Genomic DNA, 12,694 nt, shown 5'->3' on the forward strand with positions numbered 1-12,694 from the left:
TATCTTCCTCACACGCCAAAATTCTCTCCCCAGGTGCTCTTACATACTGGCCTTCGCATGCTAACAGACATCCGGACATTCTCGACTTCTTTCTGACAAAATTACCAAACCATTTCAAAACTTAAATAACTAATCTAAATGATCCTACCTCAAACAACACTCCAGTTCAACTGCAAATCAACATACAAACTCCGAGCAAGCCAACCTCAAATCATGTAAATTGGCCCAAATTCCGTAAAATCTTATCAAACAACACTCACCTCAACATCAAATTAAAAACCAAAGAAGACGTCGATATAGCAATCAATACTCTTACAGACAACATTCTTCTACTCACTCTCGCCTTCTAATTCTAAAAGTTTTAATCATTTAACTCCGAAAATAAGTCGACTCATTACTGAAAAACGTCGCGTCCGTAACAAATGATAGCACTTCCATTATCCAGACGATCGGCATATTTACAACTTTCTTTCAAACAAACTCAAAAAACTCCTCAAGAAACACAAAGCTGATCTATACGAATCTCACTTATCTTCACTATCACCAAATAATGGTTTCTCATGGAAAAAAATCAAATCTCTACTCAGACATAAAACAATCTTGCCTCCTCTTCAACATCAAAATGCCAACCTCGCTGTCTCTGCTCAAGATAAGGCTGAACTATTAGCTCAACATTTCTCCAACGTTTTCAAACCTCACTCTATCCTCCCGGACATCTCTCATCTAGACCAAGTGGACAAATTTATCACTTCACCACTCCCTATGGCCCTACCTGCCAAACCCACCACTCCTTTCGAGATCTCTTCAATTATCAAAACTCTCAAGACCAACGAATAACCAGGCCATGATCAAATTAGCAACAAAATTATCAAAAACATCCCGGCTAAAACTATCATTCAACTCGCCTATATTTACAATTCCACCCTTAGTCTATCATATTTTCCCTCCATCTGGAAGTCAGCAATTATTATTCCAGTCCTTAAACCCAGCAAGCCACCTGATAAAGTGGTCTCATATAGGCCAATTAGCCTTCTACCAGTACTTGAAAAAATCCTGGGAAAACTACTCCTCAAGAGACTACTTTCAATATCTAACCAAGAAAATGCGCTACCTGAATTCCAATTTGGGTTTCACCCTAAACATTCCACTTTTCACCAACTTCATCATGTTGTTGATTTAATTGCGACCTCTCTCGAAACAAAAAAATAGTGTTCTGCAGATTCCTAGACGTCGCCCAAGCATTCGACTTGGTGTAACACCTGGACAATTAGAGTGAACGAATTTAAATCTACTCACATAACTTTCACCCTCCGATCAAAGGACTGCCCCCTGAAGTCTCATTCAACAACTTACCAACCCCCACTCCAGGGAAGCTAAATACCTCGGACTGCTACTTGACAGGAGACTTACCTGGGGCCCCCATCTCAAATCTAAAAGAAAACAACTCAACTCTCGCTTACACCTCATCAGACCTTTTCTAAAATCTAATATAAACGTATCTAATCGATTACTTCTTTACAAAAGTCTTCTTTAACCAATCTGGTCCTACGGAATTGCCTTTTGGGGAACTGCCGAACCCTCAAATCTCAGGACGATTCAAGCATTACAATCCATCTGCCTCCGTATGGTCACCAAAGTCCTCTAGTTCATCACAAACGTCGCTCTACACGATGACCTCAAAGTTCCATCCATCAACCAGACAGCAGCCACGTTCTACCAAAGACTTCACTTCAAAATGCAAGGAAACCAAAACCAACTCATCTCTCAACTTCACTCTAAATCTCTTCCAGGCAACCTCACCCGGCGGCTAAATCGCAATTGGTCCAGAGATCTTCTCAATACAATAAATATATAAAATCTAAGTTTCATGTAAAGGTAGCTCTACTGTGAGCTCCCCTTTCCACCGCCCCATCGCTGTTATCCCTTCCTCAAATTCACTCATTATGCATATAGTATAGATTGTAAATTTTCAAATAAACGTTATTTAAAAAAAAAAAATTTAATTATAACCTATAGGGTATTGGGTATGCACGTACACTATCGCCGCGTAACCAATTTGCATTGTATAAACTTAATTGGTGGGTAACAACAACAAGGTTCGCTCGTATGTAATCAAATTAATATAACGAGGCACTTAAATAGTTGAATATTTAATAACTATGGCTCGATGACAAGTCCGATACAAGGATAAACTGTATTACCTAATACTCTCTGCATAATTGGCTTGACCACCGCTGGATCAAATATATCTAACTGATCAAATTTCCGCTCGTAAAATACTGTGTTTCACACAAACACCAGTTGACGGTTGGAAAATTAACATGCAAGAAAAATAATCACTACCTATCGGTGTGCCACTTTACACAATGGTACTGTAACCGTCGGGTGTTGACTGCTTCGAAAAGCACGGGTATCTACACACTACACACAGATCATCTACGGCCGGCATGGCGTCTGTTGCAGACAGAGTGTGTCTTCAAAGAGCCCATTTTTTCAATAATCTCAAACCCATCTTATTTAAAACCTAAATTAATTCCATAAAGTTTTCAGTCACAGATGGTAGATGCAACTTTAGACTCCTTAACTTTCCAAAGCTGTGTTCTATTGAGCTATCAGACACGGTCAAACTATTCAAACTGGTCAAAGAAACCAGCAATGACGAACAATGGGGTGCTCATATTCGGATACTGGTCCAACCTAAAATTAAATTATAATCCGAAAGTAAGGCGCCGTCAATCGACGGCATACGACCGTTCATACTCGATGCATGTGTAATGCATGTGTAATACAAAAAAAGAAAAACATAATCTAAATGTACTAAAAATGTAACGTTTATAAATTAATATTTCTCATTTACTATCGTTAATTACTATCAATTTAGTTCTTCTTATTATTTTTGTGTGGTTGTAGTTCATAATGTTTAAAAAAAACGGAAAATAGACTCCGAATATCTTTTTTTTTCAAAATTAAAATGAAAACTTGGTTCGCCAAGACATTTTTTATGGTTCTTGGTATAAAAAGGTTGTTCACCATAGGCGCCATTTGAGTTTTAAATTTGGGGGGCTATTATAATTTGCATATATGTACTGTGTGTATGCTGTGGTGGAAAGGGATATATACAAACCATTTTGGGGGGCTATGATTGATTTTGAGGTTGCTTAGTCCCCCTCAGTTTTTTTTATTGAAATGGGATCATATTATTTTATAGAGCCAGTGCCTACTGGTAAATTGCATGGTAATATCTCGTAGTTAGTTTGCATTACAAATCCTTGGCGCCTGATATATATTAGGATACAACCGAGCGTACAAGGTTTCTTATCACTTGTATGAAAAACGGATCACCCAACTACACAATCACGAGTACCATCAATAAGATCAAAACAAAAAAAACCGATAAAACTTTTATAAAACAAGTTGTGTTAAGCTACTTATATTAATTCATTGTGTGTATTTTACATTTTTACTGAATAATCTTCTATCATTAAATTGTGAGTGAACTTTACTCATTACATAAGATTTTTTAAATATAAAAAGATTTTTTATTATCATTTTTATGATAATAATAAACTATTAAATTGTTATGTTGGTAATGGTATTTAGGTTATGTTAACGCTTATTGTAATGTTATCAACTTTAGAATAATATTATAATATTGAACGTTTTTAAAGAAAGTTTTACTTATAGTTATTTGTAAGTTTTTACAGTTTTATTTCAATAAGAGTTTAAAGTTATAATTGTTATTTGATACCAGAAACGACTCATCATGGAAACTTATGATGTTATTGTTAACCAGCCTGTTGTTATAGACAATGTAAGTCCTCGTCATCGTTATATGATTTTTGCATAATATTTTATACAACTATGAAAGCATGAACATTTTATTAATTATCTTTCTACCTACGTATTTTTCTTATAGGTAACAGGAAACGTGTATTATTATTGTGTTTCTTTTGCACTTGAATTGTTCTTTGGAAAATTTCATCTTTGATCATTTGCGCGTATTACTATTAGTGTTTTATATTCTATAAAAACACTTTTGTTAACCCAAATTTATTTAAAATAGTTACTTCACTGAAAATTATTAATATTAAATTGGTATTTCCTTAATTATGTAAAATATTTTTGTAATTAGCGAATATTATTATAATTATCACCAATTAGGCTTAAGCTTATTGACATAAAAATATATACTTATATAACATAAAACTGTACTTGAACATAAGACTCAATTTAAAATATTTTTAACTTAAATGTATGTCAAATGACAAGTAATTTGACATACATTTAAGTTAATATAGTTACAGTATTTTTTTATGTTAACTCATTAAGATTAAATGAGTTTTGGAAACTTGTGAATTTTAGAATAAACCATCAACTAAATAAAGATCAGGTTTACATTTATTATTCGGCGTATTAAATTATGCTTTAAAATTAAATGATATTTAGATCAAAGACAATTTAATAATACTAAGTTTATTTGAACATAGTCAGTTTTTTTTATAAAATTTATTATTAAATAACAAACATATTTATTTATATTTTATAATTTTGGTTAGACATTTTTAATCAACATATGTCACTTAAAATGTTAATTTTAAGCAATTAAGTTTAATTAAACTATAAGTTTATAAATGTAACATTCAAAATATTATTTTTCATATTTTATTCTATAAAATCTCATAAAAAAAATAAAATAATAAGAAAGTTAAAATATTTATCATTGTACATAATTATAAAAATAACATTGTACATTATGCATAACAAACTAATAAATTGTTATCATTCATTTTTTATATAAATGATAAATAAAATTAAAAATGACTCTCTTGATTGAGGCTTACTAAAATTATGAGCTCATTTTAGGTGGTTACTTCACTTATTTTTAAATTATTTGTACCTATAAATTGTATTTTTGTAGGGATCAGGTGCCATTAAAGCTGGATTTGCTGGGGAACAAACACCAAAATGTTGTTTTCCAAATTAGTATGTATTAGTATAGCATAGAATTATTATAATCTTACACATAAAAGTAATATATGTATATATTTATTAATAAATTATTGTACCATAGTATTGGACGACCAAAGCATGTTAGAGTTATGGCTGGTGCTTTAGAAGGAGATACATTTATTGGACCAAAAGCAGAAGAACATCGTGGTTTGCTATATATAAAATATCCTATAGAACATGGTATTGTAACTGATTGGAATGATATGGAGAGAATATGGCAATATATATATGGTAGTGATCAACTTCAAACATTTTCTGAAGAACATCCTGTACTTTTAACTGAAGCTCCTTTAAATCCACGACGAAATCGAGAAAAAGCTGCAGAAATATTTTTTGAAACTTTCAATGTTCCTGCATTTTATGTGTCAATTCAAGCAGTTCTTAGTTTGTATATAACAACAAATGTTAATAATATTACTAAATATTAAAATTAATTTTTTTATTTATAGATATGCTACTGGTCGTACTACTGGAGTTGTTTTAGATTCTGGCGATGGAATTACTCATACTGTTCCAATTTATGAAGGTTTTGCTATGAAGCATGGTATTATACGATTAGATTTAGCTGGCCGAGATATATCACGTTATCTCAAGTAATTATATTTATACAATTAAAAAAAAAAAACTTAATACATTTCAATTTTATACTTAGGTTATTACTAAGAAAAGAAGGTTTAAATTTTTCAACATCTGCAGAATTTGAAGTAGTTAGAGCAATTAAAGAAAAAGCTTGTTATGTAGCTCTAAGTCCAGTTAAAGAAGAATCCTCTGATAGTAATGTATATCAATATATGCTACCTGATGGTAACAAGGTTGATGTAAGTCTATACTTCATTATAATTACATTTTTTTCATATTTTATTTACTTGCTTTTCTTTTTAAATTGATTTACTTATGTTTGTTTTCAATAATTTATACAGGATATCCCGTGAGGATTTACTCATTGCAATATCTTCTGAAATAATAGGGATATCATAATTATGCTTTTTTTTAAAGACTCATAAAGACAAAGAGTAAAGATTTAATATTTTGGTAAAAAAGTTAAAAAATATTTTTTTATTTAATCATTTTCAAAAAATTTGAATATAGCCTTTTTGTAGTTTATTTTCCTGAAAATTTTGACGATTTAACATTTAATTTTCATTAGCATCGTGGTCTTTTAGTCCTGACTTCGAGTCTCATAAAATACCAACATTTTAATATCTCCATTATTTCAGGAGATATAATAATGGATAAATAGTTACATATATTCATATATGTTCATTATATAGTATAAGTATACAATAATTGGTATGATTACTATGTGCTATAATAAATTGAAACACATAAAATGTAAATACAATTTATATTTTAAATTAAACTAAATTTTTATAAATGCTTATGGTATGAAATTAAAAATAGTTAATGTTAGATATTAACAGCAATAAATGTACACAATTAAATACAATTTGACAAAAATATTTTTCAATAATGAAAAAATTTTATCATTTATTTATTATTAATGTAATAATCATTTACAAAATGCTATTATATTTTATTCAACTGAATTTTCTTTATTGTTTGATTTTATAAGATTGGCCCAGCTCGTTTCCGTGCTCCAGAAGTGTTGTTCCATCCAGATTTAATTGGTGAAGAATGTGAAGGCTTACATGAAGCATTAGTATATTCAATACAAAAATCAGATTTAGATGTACGGAAAAAATTATATCAAAGTATTGTATTAGCTGGAGGTTCAACTCTATTATCCGTGAGTAAAAAAAAAAAAAAAATGTAAATCTAATGTTTTTTTATTAATTGCATTTTTTTTTCTCAGGGATTTGGTGATAGGTTATTATCAGAAATTAAGAAACTAGCACCGAAAAATATGAAATTAAAGGTAAATACTACTCAAAATTGCTTAAAAATCTTAAATCAATATTATATATTATTTTATTTTACTTAAAATAAGTTCATTACAGTTATTTATTTATATATACAACAGTGACAGATTGACAATACTTATGAACAGTATCATAGTTATCACAATCAATTTCAATATTATGGTTATTAGTTATGGGTTTTGTTGAGGTATTATTTAATTTGTGGTCAATAGTGCAGGACTATGGAGAGGAAATACAAGTATAATAATAATAATAATAATATATATATATTATTATATTTGTTATTTAATACGCATAACTTTTGCTTTTTTTGATTGTATAATATATAGTAGCGAATAGGAGATATTAGATGTGAACAATTGCTAAAATATAAAATACTTTATTGTACAATATTGCACGTAAGTATTTAAAGAAACTAAAATTAATAATACATTTTAGAAATTTGATATAAAATTTATTTATTAAAAATAAAACGCTAGATTGTACAATAAATGTTTTAAAGTAATATAGATTAGTATTATACACAATGTATACACAATGTTAACATAATTAGTATAAATAATTATAGGCGGTCAAGTATAAATACCTCTTGCTACAGTTAATGACATATTATCACTGCTAATAGAATAGGGATTGTATATTATACTAAAATAACTAAAAAATTACGTTTGCAATCAATAGTTTTAGAATATTATATTATACATCATATATGCGTTAAAATATTTGACTCGTAATATTGTCGTTTGGCCCGAGTAATAATGTGACGTGTGTTTATTATCTATATAATTATTATCTAATATGTACAAGTTGAATCCCTGACGAAAAGTCCGTTTTAAAAAAAGTTGAACAAAAAGTCCGGATTCAGTTTTTATAGTCGGACAAAAAGTCCGAAAATACAAAATATTTTATATAATTAATATTTATTTTAAAAATTTAAAAATGTACACATTATACACGTATTATATTATTATATTTTTTTTATCTATTTTCTTATTTTCATTTATAATTAAGTATATATATATATAATTTATTATTAATTTTAATAGGTACGGTATTGGCTGAGTATTATTATTTATTCTTTATACATATTATAATACTAAGAAATAATACAGAATTCAACGCATTAAACACACACTTAAAATACATTTCAACAAACAATGAATTTTATTTTATTTATAAACACGTCAACTAAACTAAAACATGTGTACAAATATTTTTAAATTTTTAAAATAAATATTAGTTATAGATATAAAATATTTTGTGTTTTCGGACTTTTTGTACGACACTAAAAATGTGCTAGGATTTTTTGTCCGACTATAAAAACTGAATTCGGACTCTTTGTTCAACTTTTTTTAAATACTATTTATCCATGAACTTTTTGACCAATTACCGTATAAGTTATGTTGATGTTGTCAAATCCCATGACAGTCGTTGTTCATCAATTTTTTTTTTTTTAATTATTCTTTGGATTATATTATCGTGTATACAAATATTTCAATAAAATTGCATAGAAAGGTTAATTTTTCGAAAACGTTCTGTATAATACTCAACGGTTATTTGTTTATTCATCGTTCTCCGGTTGTCGCCGTGTCAAAAATTCACTCCCGTATTGTTATCCGAAATGTACTAAATACTTCGGAACAACCTCTGCAGAGTTTTTGGAAATATGCAGAATGTATAAATTGACAACAAAATTGTATTTAAATAAAAAGGTAAATGGTTTTTTTTTAAGATTTTGGCGCCACAAGAACGTTTGTATACGACGTGGATTGGAGGTTCAATTCTGGCGTCGTTAGGCACATTCCGTCGGATGTGGGTGTCAAAACGAGAATTTTTCGAAGAAGGCTCACGAGTGATACACAGAAAGACTATGTAATCACCGCTGACCCGCTCACCTGCTACGTTAACGACCTTTTCGGTCAAGCGTCACGTCATCACTAGGTACACGGTCATAATTACCATACGCGAATCTATCATTATTTATATCGTCTTTTCTAACTACGTCTCGTATAACTGAGAAGTATTCTATTCCATGTGGACGGTGTTTAATACACAAACGCGTGGTTTTTTTTCTAATACGGTTTAACTCGACTCTTTTGTCATCCTTATTCGCGAGATGCCCAAACACCAATAAAGAAGCTCTTGTACAAATACTCATTTTTTGTCATCGGCCAATTTGTTTTCATTATATTATTACTATTTGTTTCGCTTATTCATGTGTATTTAATAACGATTATATATATACATATATATTATATTGTAGAATTAATCTTTTTTTATGATATTTTAAATACTTCACTTCTGTATAAATAAATATAATATAGACGAGAGTCTCTGTTGTATAACAGTAATTTTTAATTTACCTATACATATTTATTGTTTTTCAAAATTAATTTAATATATCAACGACGTCACCGCAGTCTTAACAGTTAAGCGGGATCGGTTAATAGCGTCTGTAAATATAGTATTATATAATTACAAAATAAATTAATTTATTTTTGCTATTGAAATAAAAAACAATATTTATTAAACATTTTCGTTACTATATTATGTTTATGTGAAAATACCAACTATTACTACGCATAATGTTAAATAATCGAATCATCGCTGCCACAATTTATTGACAAAATTGGTATTAATTTGCCAAACATAAATACAGTTAATTAACAAACAAACAAAACTGCATTTAAAATTTATTTTTCTATGTTAACGAATCCATTTCATTTCCTCTTAACTCTTGAACATTACAATACTGTAATCCAATAGGCAATGGTGATTATATATAGTAAAAAGCTTGTAGAAATATACGATATTGTAAGGTTAGTTATTGAAAAAAATATAGGTGAGGCTTTGAATTAAAAGATTTTGAGCGGAGAATTGAATGTATTGATTTTACAATGATACATGTTTTATTATTTTTGTTTTCGGTTCTTTATCACTTAGTTCTTCATTGCGATTATTCCTGAAATAATGGATCATAATTATTGTTTTTTTTTGTTAAAGACTAGTAGGGATAAGAACTACAAGTATTTAATATTTTAATTTAATTTAATGTTTTGGTAAAAAAGTTAAAAAAATTAATAGTATACCCATTTTGTAGAGTTTATTTTCCTGAAAATTTTGCTGTTTCAACAATTTATTTTCATTAGCATCGAGGTTTTTAATATTTTTTTTAGCTTTGAGAATATTTTTGTATTATTATACGGGCACCCAGGCATGACTCCACGAATCACATGCTCGATAACATTGTTACTTATATGATAATGAAATTAAATAATTCACAATTTTTCTCGAAAATAGAAAAAATAAAATTTTGAAATATCAAAAATATGTAATTTATCCAAAATATTTGATTTTTTTTTTATGCCAAGAATTATTGTTTAGAGCTTAGAATCAAGTTTTTATAGTTTATAGTATTTTGTCTTAAATTTATTTTTGTGTAGGTATATATTTACACTTACAACATCTGTAAACCGTGTTTGCAAGTCACCTAATGCCTAAAAAAATAACGTGTTGATTGTCAATGTGAATTTTTTATACTTAATACATTTTTATACTTTTATTATTTAAAAAAAATCATAAGTCTTCATATTTTTTTGTAAGAACTAAGAAGTATAATTGATAATTTTAAATTTAAATTGATTATTGATTATTGTTTTTTAAACATTTGACTGACATTGTATATAGACATTAGTTATCATTGTTCCTATAACATTTTCGTTAAAAAACATCATCATCGACATCATTATATTCAATATTGGCGTTCAGTTTTAGGATATCCGCATACAAAGTAAACAAATCATATCAATTATTGTCGTTTTTTCCTCTTTGTAACGTTTTTAAATGTATAATTTACGACTTCCTTCCGGATTCCTAGAATGGATTCGCGTCACTGCTCGCTGAATCGTATTGACGAATGGTATCGTACTATATTGTCCACACTGTGTGTAGTTTGAGTCAGTTATTTACTATGCGAAGGTAATAAAAAAAAAAAACACGAACACAATATTTTATCGTACACCGCACAAATTATATGAATGAACGGCGCCACATGCGAATGAATCACACAACAATAATAATAATAATAATATATATATATATTATGTGTACATCACGGATGAATCATACACTATATAGGTACTTACCGCCGTCGTCTCATGTTTTCGGGTGAATAAACGATGTGTTCATTTTAAATGTTGAGAACATTATGGATTAATTCGTAATATTATAATAAATTTGTGTATGTATAATATAATTTACAGGTAATTAAAATGATCTGAATCTATCCTTCTTTAGAAAAAAAGGATTATTGACATATTAAATATTAGTTACAAAATACCATTCAATGGATTTTTCGTTATTTTATTATTACAATATCAAAGTTTGTCTAACAATTTTTTTTAAAATTAGTTTGAGTTAAATTATTCTAAAAAAATTGGTAACTAGGCTAAGTGAAAGTTAATTTTAAAAATATAAATTAATTTGATTAACTAAGTTATACATTTTCAGAAAAATAATAATTTACTGAAGTTAAAAGTTAATTTACTTTTTTTTTTAAAATGTTTTTAACTATACATATTTTTATCTAATATTTCTAATTAATACATCAATTTTGTTCAGACGATACCATTTTATTTATTTGTACGTTATATAAAAAACTTGTGATCAACGTCGAGTCGATCATTTGCATAAGCAGTTACGGACGTCGAAGATGTTTGATGGTCTCCGATCCTGGTGTAGGTTCGGTCGATCATAATAAGTACCACCGATAACTCGACGCTTTCACATAATCCAATTATACTCGCCGAGGTTCTCGTTTTATACATTATTTGCGAATTATATTATGTACATGGGTTCTCTCCGAAACCTTTGAGGAGTCTTCCATAGTCATCTTCAAGCATTTATTTGTAATTTTGTAAGGGATCTCATCATAACCACGAAGTTTACGCGTCGTTGTCGATTTCTTAGGTTGGTATCCATATGTTTGGATTGGCATCCTCCATTGTGTGTTGAGATGCAAATAGTAATGATAGTAATGGTAACATGTGATCAAAAAGCATTACACGCAATCAAAACGTGTCAATTGAATGGAATCTACGAAAAAACCGAAATCTTTAATCTCCCAAATAATTTAGTAATAATAATTAAACATAAATAAAATCGTCAGGGAACAGAGTTCCTGTTTTATCTGCCTGATGGGAAATTATAGATAATAACTGGTACCGAAAGAATGGTGTGCCCTGCAGAATTCTTACCGTGATTATGGTATAAGCCGTCGAGGGACAATCGTATACACGGCGAACGATCATGTGAGAATGTGAGTGTTAGCCACAGGATAGGTTTGTATCACGAACCCGACCAACTGTGTGTACAATTTGAAAATTAATTATAAAACGTTAAGATCTCTTGGCTTGTTATTTAATATAACGTATGCAAGGGCGTTTTTAACGTTTGCAGTTACTTTTCAGTTTATACTTGTATATAAGGTGTTCGAGAGTGTTAAATTTTTTTGTTTCTTATATATACTTAATATAATGGAAGTATAATAGTTGCAATTTTATTCCCGCTATATTTATCAAGATGTAAAGCTGATTTTAATTTTTTCAAGACTGCAGTGAAAGTTGTTTATCATAAATTCATACGGTATACCTATAATAGTGGTTGATGACTATTATTGAATTATCTGAAAAAATCTCTGTACAAAAATATTGTTAAATCGACAATAATTAAACATAGAAACAAAATGAATGTTTATTAATACCTATTTATCATTATTTTTGTAAATATGTTAACGAGTTTTGCAT

The 12,694-nt window shown here is 28.9% G+C and overlaps 1 protein-coding gene across 1 annotated transcript; it reads left to right on the forward strand.

Moving 5' to 3' along the window:
• Positions 1–3,652: 3,652 nt before the first annotated feature.
• LOC113551316 (beta-centractin) lies at positions 3,653–9,188 on the forward strand. Its single transcript, XM_026953491.1, has 8 exons — positions 3,653–3,811; positions 4,919–4,983; positions 5,072–5,398; positions 5,460–5,603; positions 5,663–5,828; positions 6,584–6,757; positions 6,824–6,886; positions 8,623–9,188. The coding sequence occupies exons 1-8, from the start codon at positions 3,764–3,766 to the stop codon at positions 8,764–8,766; spliced, it is 1,131 nt and encodes a 376-aa protein (XP_026809292.1). The 5' UTR covers positions 3,653–3,763; the 3' UTR covers positions 8,767–9,188.
• The last annotated feature ends 3,506 nt before the right edge of the window (positions 9,189–12,694 follow it).

Source organism: Rhopalosiphum maidis, chromosome 2 (genome assembly GCF_003676215.2).
Source record: "Rhopalosiphum maidis isolate BTI-1 chromosome 2, ASM367621v3, whole genome shotgun sequence".
In the NCBI taxonomy this organism is placed as follows: Eukaryota; Metazoa; Arthropoda; class Insecta; order Hemiptera; family Aphididae; genus Rhopalosiphum; species Rhopalosiphum maidis.